Source organism: Alexandromys fortis, unplaced genomic scaffold (genome assembly GCF_014885135.2).
Source record: "Alexandromys fortis isolate MF-2015 unplaced genomic scaffold, M_Fortis_MF-2015_v1.1 scaffold_70, whole genome shotgun sequence".
In the NCBI taxonomy this organism is placed as follows: domain Eukaryota; kingdom Metazoa; phylum Chordata; class Mammalia; order Rodentia; family Cricetidae; genus Alexandromys; species Alexandromys fortis.
This window is the reverse complement of record NW_026067955.1, coordinates 2,811,780-2,821,504: the sequence shown is the minus strand read 5'-3', so window position 1 is coordinate 2,821,504 and position 9,725 is coordinate 2,811,780. Positions and strand designations below refer to the sequence as shown.

General features: G+C 34.8%; 1 protein-coding gene across 4 annotated transcripts in view; it reads right to left on the bottom strand.

Moving 5' to 3' along the window:
- Myo9a (myosin IXA) overlaps positions 1-9,725 on the bottom strand; it is a 202,770-nt gene that overhangs the window by 152,309 nt on the left and 40,736 nt on the right. For all 4 annotated transcript variants that reach the window (XM_050151883.1, XM_050151881.1, XM_050151882.1 and 1 more), the window contains exons 4-6: positions 8,380-8,442; positions 5,388-5,487; positions 3,607-3,663 (exon numbers count right to left, since the gene is read on the bottom strand). In XM_050151883.1, coding sequence (XP_050007840.1) covers positions 3,607-3,663; positions 5,388-5,487; positions 8,380-8,442 — 220 coding nt within the window. The remainder of the gene's footprint in view (positions 1-3,606; positions 3,664-5,387; positions 5,488-8,379; positions 8,443-9,725) is intronic.

The following is a 9,725-nucleotide window of genomic DNA, read 5'->3' as shown; positions in this document are numbered from 1 at the left end:
TTAATGGTCATACAGAATACTAATTATAGAAAAAGGTTTCATCCACCTTAATGTACATGATTTTGAGTCTCTATCAGTTTTCTACATTGAACCATGAGCCCATCTAACAGAGACCTTAAATGTCTCCAAAAGGAGGATGGGACCCCAAAACGGTAATTCTTTCAGGACTATGATGATAATACCACTATGGTGAAAAACACCAACTAAAGGTTGGCTTTGAACTACAAACAGCTCAGAACAATTTCCAGGTGGCTTAGCTGAGATGGTCCAGCCTCACAGACTACTCTCACCAGGACTTGAGTCAAGCCCTCTGCTTCACCATTACACAGAGACTGGACAACAAATGATACAACTACATCTCCCAGGACTTATCTCCCAGGACTTGACAATTAACCCAAATTTTTCTTTTCAGGATCCTCTAAAGATGCCAATGGCCACAGACAACAGAAAGTAAATTTAAGAATACAATGCCCATATTCCCAAGAGGTGGTGTGGGTGGTTTTTGGTCTTTCATTGGGTTATGGGAATTCGTCATTGTTTAGAATGATTGGTTACAAACTGCCATTGGTAATGGTCAGGAAAAAAGCTAAACAAAGGAGATAAGATTCAAGCTTCTTGGTTAGAAAAGAAAAAAGATACAGAAACAATAGGATAAGTTATTGAATCTACTCATAAAATAAAAAGGGGACAATATAGATATATAAGATAAACAGGTAGATTATTGAAAGCTGGGCAGTAATGGCACACTCTTTTATCTCAGCATTCGGAAAGCAGAGACCGGTGGATCTCTGTGAGTTGGAGGCCAGCCTGGTCTACAAGAGCTAGTTCCAGGACAGGCTCCAAAGCTACAGAGAAACCATGTCTTGAAAAACCACACACACAAAAAAAAGGTAGGTTACTGAATCTATCTTTAAAAAGCAACTACTAGTTTTAAATATTTTACAATGGATTGGACTTTTGTATATTGCATACAAACTTTATATATTGATGCAAATTCGAGATTAATCTTGTTAAAACATTCTGTACATAGGTTTTTAATCTTGTTTAAGGTATTGTACCTCTACAGCTCATTTAACAATATAATACAAATTTCTAATTCTTGAACATTATTATTACAAACTGTTTAGGATAATAAGGAAATGTACATTAGTAATTAGTCACCTATTATAATTAAACTTGTAGTCATATTATAGTATGTTTTCATGGTCAAACAGATTTTTTTAAAGTATTTATTTATTATGTATACATGTACACCTGAAGGCTAGAAGAGGGCACAAGATCTCATTATCAATGGCTATGGGCCACCATGTGGTTGTTGGGAATTAAACTCAGGACCTCTGGGAAAGCAGCCAGTGCTCTTAACCTTTGAACTATCCCTCCAGCTCCAGAGATATATTTTAGATAGATACATCATCTTCAAACACTTCAGAGATCTATAGAATATGGCATTTAAGATGTTTTAATAACATATGTTTTAATTTTATGACAATGAGAAGTAGACTGGCAGCACCAGTCTACTTCAGAGAATAAGATGGACATCAAAGCAATTTCATAAAGATTTTACTTTCTTTGTGGCAAATGTAAGCCAATGGGCAAGAAAATGCCATTACCTCGAATGCTAACAATATGCATTCCTAATTGGAGAATAACGGTCACGCCTTGTCAAGACAAGGTGGGACAGACTTTCAAAAACCCTGCTTCACATAAAAGTCTGCCAAGTATTCTAGGCCTTGAGGCTGAAGATGGAGCCCCATCACTGCAGAGGAACTATGGCTGGCTGTCCAGGCAGGCAGCTGTTTCTGTCATCTCTCGCATTTTTGGAAGTTGTTTACCCACTCTTCCTGTTTACTCTGCTAATATTATTTCCTTCTTGGGTTTCTGAGGGAGTTAAAGGTTAAATAAGTTATAGCTATAGTTTTTCTTGTTTACAAGATTCAGAAAAGAAAAACTCCCTAAAAAGGTGTAAAGTGTAGAAGGCTGACAGACATTAAGATAATTTGATAATACAAATTTAGAAAGTGAATTAGGTACAACCTTTTGGACCCATTAAGATACAATAGATAGAGATTATTTTCTCTGAATTTGTCAAATGCAAACGGACTAGACATTGATGATGTATTTATTGCCTATATATTGTATAGTTATTTTACACATTGCATAGTTTTTCTTATATTATCTACAACCTTCTTTATTTTACACAAAAAGGAGAAATACAATGGTTTTAATATATAAAGCTTGCCTGAAGACCTATATTCTTTATGTTTTAATAAATAAAGCTTTGCTTGAGGGCAAAACAGCAATACTAGTCAACCATTCAGGCAAGGCAGTAGTCGTGTATATCTTTAATATCAATACAAGAGAGGAATTTTAGATGGGAAGAGAGGTCTCATTTTCAGTCTCAGTCTGAGGATTCACAGGGGCAGGATAGCCCATTTCAATCTAAGGTAGAGGTTAGAGCTAATGCCTGGCCACTTTACTTCTCTGATATTCAGCTTGAACCCCAATATCTGTCTCTGGGTTTGTACTACAAGAGATTCGTTATATGAAAAATATTAAGACCCAATACAGAAAACATATATTTACACATGGAGATCATAGTTTTACATCAGCTGTCATCCCCTATCATCTTCTACCTATATTTGCAACAGGGGCTCTCACTGAACTTAGAACTTAACTGTTTAAGCTAGACTATTTAGCCAGAGAGCACCTGAAATCTGTTTTTAAACACCTCACCTGCACCACACCCAGTTTTTATATGGGTACTAAGAATCTAAACTCAAGTGTTCAGTCTTCTGAAAGAAGCATTTCCTCCAATGAGTTATCTCTGTAGCTCCTAAAGAATAATTTTTATTTTACTCATATGTGCATATACATGTGGGTGTGTGCACTCAGAACTAGCACTACATTACCTGGAGCTGGAGCTACAATTCGTAAGCCACTTAACATTGGGTGCTGGGAAACAAATTCTCATACTCTGTAAAAGCAGCAAGCAATCTGAACCACTAAGCTATCTCTATAGTTCCCTAAAAAGTAATTTTAAAAAATAAATATCAGTTGGGTGGTGGTAGTGTACGCATTTGATCCCAGCACTCGGGAGGCAGAGGCAAGTAGATCTCTGTGAGTGTGAGGACAGCATGGTATACAGAACTAATTCCAGGACATGCACCAGAGATACCTGTCTCATAAAACAGAACAAAAGAAAACAAAAGAATCAAGCTAGGGATGAAGCTAAATGGCAGAGTGTGGATAGCAGCCACACTGCTCCAAAACAGAACAATAAAAACCTCAAAGGAAAAAAAAATACTAGAGTTAAAGAGCTACTCCAGTGCTAGGCAATCATGGATGTAATAATTTACTGTTTGTGAAAGTGAATGTTAAATAAAGATTAAACATTAGGCTTAATATACAAAAACAGTACATTGGTCTATAAACAACCAACTTTTACATACAAATCAATCATTCAAAGTAACTAAAAACTAGTGATCCTCTTTCCTAGCCCTCTTGGCACATCAGCTCATCTTCATGCTGACTGATCAAGATGGATGGAAATGAGCAATGTGAAGTCCCTTTAACAGGAACAAAAAATATTTAGGTACTTGTACTGACCGGCTCAGAATCATAGCAATAATCATCCCAGCTCTGTCTTAGGGGTTTCTTTGTTATCTGAAAGTTAAGGCACATTAGTTAGGTAGAAGTTTTAGGAAGAAATTATACTTCTTATAATGATCTCTAAAATGCAGTATTCAGAAAGCAAGACTACTTACTATCCAAAGAACAGTTATTTTGCATGGTAACATACACTAATAAAAATAAAATAAATATTTAGATTACAGGAGATCATATATTATTTTATTCAATTTATACATGTCATTGCCCAGTGGCTCTGATATTTGTATTAACCACTGAGTTCCTTATCCTGCAAGTACTGACATTATGTATGTCATAGCCACAAAGACTCAGGACTATAAAATTCTGTGTCAGTAAAAATTATCATCGCATATAAGTGATTATCATCTGTTTAAAGAAAATATTCATAAGAACTGAATTTGTAATTTTTAAAAATTTATTTGTAGAGTAAAATTTTCTAGCATTCAAACAGAAAGTGGTGTAACTTCTAAGTTCTTGATCTATTAAAACAAAGTTAAGATGGTTTCTATTAATATAAAGTTTTAAAGTTAAAAAATATCAACCAGGATGAGTACACTGTACATTTGAGAAGTCCATGACATTACTTTCATTATCTTTAATATATAATATTGATGCACTCAAGTCTAAATTAAATGGAAAAATTTTTTCATTGCCATAAAGGCCTTTTTCCCATGAATATTATATTTTGTGTCAAACAAAAATGAGAGGGTGCTTTATTATTTAAATGATCTAATATAGTAACAATTCCACTAAAAATTGGATTTGGATTTGGAATTTTAGTGAGAAATAAAAATAGAGAAATGAACATCACGAAAATTTGTAAAGATCACTTCTCATCACGGAAGCTTAAGGGTGAATTCTAAATTTTAAAGAAAGATATATTCTCTAAATCAATCATTTGGCTTTGAGGAGTTTAATATGGTTCTATTTTGTTTTGTCTTTAACACAGAAACTCACAAGGTATCACAAGTTGCCCTGGAATTCACGATAAAGGCCTCAAAACCATGGTAATCCTCCTGCCTCAGCATCCTAAATTCTGGAATTACCAGAATGAGCCACCACGCCTGGCTTCCCACAAAATGTTTAAGAGAGTTGTTCATTTAAATTATACAGTGATACTCTGTATCAGTATCCACAGCATGCAGACATATGCACATTAGATTGTAAAACATGCAAATCAAGTTTGACACAATTTCTTGGCAATAGGTAAGGATTAGTCACCAGTTACACTAACATCCTGAGGTATGTAAAAGTCACAATAGACAATGTAACATTTTTCTGATAAGAAAAGTACTATGAAACAACATAATATTCTTAAAAGAATTTCACAAAATGCATGAAGAACATATTTAATTTTTTACCACTTATATGAAGGATTAATCATTTTTAAATCTGGAAATTGGCCAGGTGGTGGTGGCACACGCCTTTAATCCCAGCACTCGGGAGGCAGAGGAAGGCGGATCTCTGTGAGTTCTAGGCCAGCCTGGTCTACAAGAGCTAGTGCCAGGACAAGCTCCAAAGCTACAGAGAAACCATGTCTCGAAAAACTAAAAAAAAAAAAAAAAAAGATAAAAAAAATAAATCTGGAAATTATACTACTTAAATTTTAGACTGCCTACATAAAGGTACTGATTAACATCCATTATCTGATTTGAGAAAAAAAAAGCATTAAAAACCGTTTTCAGTAACTAAAATCTAATCATTACCTACATTTTTAAGTAAGTTTCATGAACTCTCACCTGATTGAGATAATGGTACTCCTCAGGCTGCTTAAGATGAAATGCTAACCTCTCTTCTTCACTTGCTCCTGCGAGGAGGTAATAGAATACATGATAGTTCCTGTTGGGAAGAAAGCATATAATGAACATGACTAATTCTGGTTAGTTTTTTGTTTGTTTTGTTCTGTTTTTAAAGAACACATTACTTAGTACAATGTTTGATTTACTTTATATTTAAGGCAACATAACAAATTCAACATTTAGCATGTCTACAAAATTGAATGTAAAATACAAAAAAAAGGAGAACAAAAGCAGTAAAATGAGAAAGTAAGGGCTTTCAAAAATTGTCTTCTCTAAAAGTAATGGGGAAAAAAAACTCACAAACTGGACTGAATTACTCTTTCAGAGCTCTAAAATTAATCAGGAAGCTGAGACAGAGAACTGCTATGAGCTCAAGCCAAGCCTGGGCTACATAGTAAGTTCCAGACCATCATGTGCTAGACCAAAACCTGTCTCAAAAAATTCGAACAAGGGGCTGGAGAGATGGCTCAGTGGTTAAGAACATTGCCTGTTCTTCCAAAGGTCCTGAGTTCAATTCCCAGCAACCACATGGAGCTCACAACCATCTGTAATGAGGTCTGGCGCCCTCTTCTGGCCTGCAGGCATACAAGCAGACAGAATACTGTATACTAAAAAAAGAATTCGAACAAGCCAGATGGTGGTGGCACATGCTTTTAATCCCAGCACGAGGGAAGCAGAGGCAGGCTGATCTCTGTAAGTTCGAATCCAGCCTGGTCTACAAGAACTAGTTCCAGGTCAGGCTCCAAAGCTACAGGGAAACCCTGTCTCAAAAAAACAAACAAACAAACAAAAAAACTATAACAAATTACCAAGAAAAACAAAGAAAAAGTAAGGAAGAAAGAGAGAGGGGTGGGGAGGGAGGGAGGGGGGAGGGAGGGGGGAGGGAGGGGGGAGGGAGGGAGGGAGGGTGGATAGGTAAACAGATAAGGAAGTAAATGGATAAACTAAACCCAACAAGCAGAAGAAAAGCAATTAAAGGGTCACAACATTAGGAAAGTTGAGAACTGCACTAAGGTTTTCCTTTTAGTTCTAATTTATAGTTCCTTAAAACGAAAGTTATTCCTCGCTGTAATATCTTGCAAAAGCTTCTGAAAAGATTGAGTCATATGTACTTCATAACTGTAATTTTGCTACTGTTATGAATCATAATGCAAATATCTGTGTTTTCCTATGGTTTTGGGCGTCATGACTCAAGAGTTTGAGAACCACTGTCTTAGAGCATTTTATCTTATGAATACAGACAGAAAAAATCAGCACCAACATAACAGTAAACCAAATCCAGAAACACATAATATAGAGAAACAAATCTGTCAAATAAAGCAATCAAAACAATCAGATTGTAAACTCAGTATTGTCACTTCAAATTCATTCTCTAACACAAGAAATCAAGATTATATCCCCACTACTCTAATAATAATGTTCAAAAAACCACACTGATAACTAATAGTGGGAACTGAGCCACAGCTCAGTTCTACTAAGTATACCTACAGCCTTCTTCTACATATTCAAACATCTCTAATAAGAATCTTCTCTTATTTCTGCTACACACACACACACACACACACACACACACACACACACACACACAAACCACTAAATTCTTAACCTAATCCGGACATTAATTCTTTTTCATTATGTAATTAATCAGTAATTTATGAGCCTTTATTACATATAAGGACTATGTTAATCATGTTATAGATAGTCCTTCAAAACCAGATATGGTGTCCTACACCTTTATTTTCATCACTTGGGAAGCAGAGGCAGGCACACTGCTTTGCATTTAAGGACCACCTGATATACACAGGGAGTTCCAAGACAGCAAAGGCTACATAGTAATACCCTTCCTTAAAAATAAAGAAGCTGGGCCACGGTGGTGGCTCACACCTTTAATCAGGAGGCAGAGGCAGGCAAATCTCTCTGAGTTCAAGGCCAGCCTGGTCTACAAGTGCTAGTTCCAGAAAAACTAGGACTGTTACACAGGGAAACCCTGTCTAGAAAAATCTAAATAAATAAATAAATAAATACCGAAATAAATAAGGAAAACAGATGGTCATGGTGGCACATGCCTTTAATTCTAGCATTCGGGAGGCAGAGGCAGGGAGAACTCTGTGAGTCCAAGGCCAACCTGGTCTACAGAACAAGTTCCAGGATGACTAGGTCTGTTACACTGAGAAACGCTGCTTCAAAAAATTAATTAATTAATTTTAAACCTATTATTTCATTTAGGCCTTGAAACACATACAGAATGATTTTAAGTACATAAGAAAAGTGAGATCAAGGTATGCATGAGAGTTCAGGGCTATTTAACTTCACAATCCGGGTCATAACTTTACTGCTAGCTAACATACTGACATATGAAGCAATTAACTTACCTCCCTAAATTTCTTTATCTGAAATATATAACACGTTTCATTTCTAAAGTTCCACGTACTTCAAATATGGCAATGGAACTAAGAGCTTTTTCTGAAAACTCACTGATTTTGGAGAAAGGGTCTAACACTATAGCCCCACATTGACATGGTACTTACTATATACCCTAGGCTAGCCTTGAACTCAGGATAATGTTTCAGCCTCAGCTTCCCAAATACAGGAATTACAGGTGTGAATCAGCACACCTAGCTCATAACTACTTTCAAACAAAAAGAACACTAAGAAATATAAGAAAGACCCATGTCTTATAAAGGCAGATGGTTCAAGAAAGAATGAGTTTATCACCCGAAAATCTACTTTCCTGTTCTCAATTTATTTAGAACTGAGAAAGAATAACAGTTCTGCATATCCAATAAAAATCTCCCAATCATCTTGAGCATTCTGCCCCCGCAAAAAAAAAAAAGCAGTTACATACCAAACTCATATATGATATCAGTGAATCTAAAAGGGAATTTTTGTGATCCTGTGAAGTTGATCTAATTATATAAATAAAAATATATACCGTTCATTATGCTCTTGATAAACAAGTCTAGATTTCTCCAGTAGATACTTTTCAACATAGGCCCTAGAAGAAAATAAAATTGGTTGATATAAATAATAAAAATTGGTTTAGATAAATAAAGTTAATATATGATAGATTTTATTATTTAAAAAGTTCAAAAGTATAAAGAAGCATTCTCTAGATGACAGCAGCAATTTTACCATTATAATTTATATATATATTAGCTTTATCCATGTTAAATTAAAAAAAAACCTACCTACATCATCAAATGACTAGAGAATGAGATAAGCAGGTAAACTATATCAAAAGTAAATACACAACAAAGCCCCATTTCAAAAAATAAAAACTAACCAAAATCATAACACTAGTAATCAGCAACACAATGACCTTATGAATATGAATCCAGGTCTAATTTCACTACCACGACTGACTTTCAATTTCACTACTCCCTAGATATCTCTTTATCTTCCATACCAATCCATGAGGTCTAATGGTACAAAAGTTACCAGTTCAGAGAATGAGCTAGTCATACTATGCCACTACATTCACCTGCTCACCACAGTGCTGGGCACATTACATGTGTCTGAAACTCTATTTAAAACCAGAATATAAAAAGAAGCAACAGATGAATTAAATATTGTTTAATCTATCTTGGACATCCCTGTTTTATTTAATTTTTTCCTCTATTTTTGTGTATACCTGACTTTTTAAATAAAATGATAAAATTTGCTTCATATGTCAAGAAGATAATTATAATTATTAGCTTTACATTCAATTTGACCAAACTGACCACTATGATCATGCAATAACCACTTTGTCTTGCCTCCTCAAATGCAACAAGCTCTTGTTATAACCATTACTAGAAATAATTCCTCACTTCATAAAATGATTTTCCAATCCTTCTACTTGGCAAATTTTTAATATGCAACATATATACCAACATTATTGAGAAAGCCTCCAGAAACAGTTTAAACAATAAACTGATCTCATTTATTATAATCAACTTGCATAAATATCTATTTTCCCAATAACCTCATGAAAACAAAGAAAAAATATGCTTATAAGTTTGTTTAACCTTCAATATTTAGAACAAAGCCTGATACTCAAAATGCCCCCCACAGACATATGCTTAAAAAATAAAATAAATAATGCAAAATACATATGTTTTTATTGTTTTTTTTCACCATAGGAAAAAAATGTTTAAATTTTTTAGGCAGTCAACAAAAGAGCCTGCATTTCCTTCCATAAAGGAAACTATACATCAACTTTCTAATTCACGAAACTATCTTAATCAGTGAAGATATACACTAACACCTTCAAGGTTAAAAAGCAATGTATATAACTCT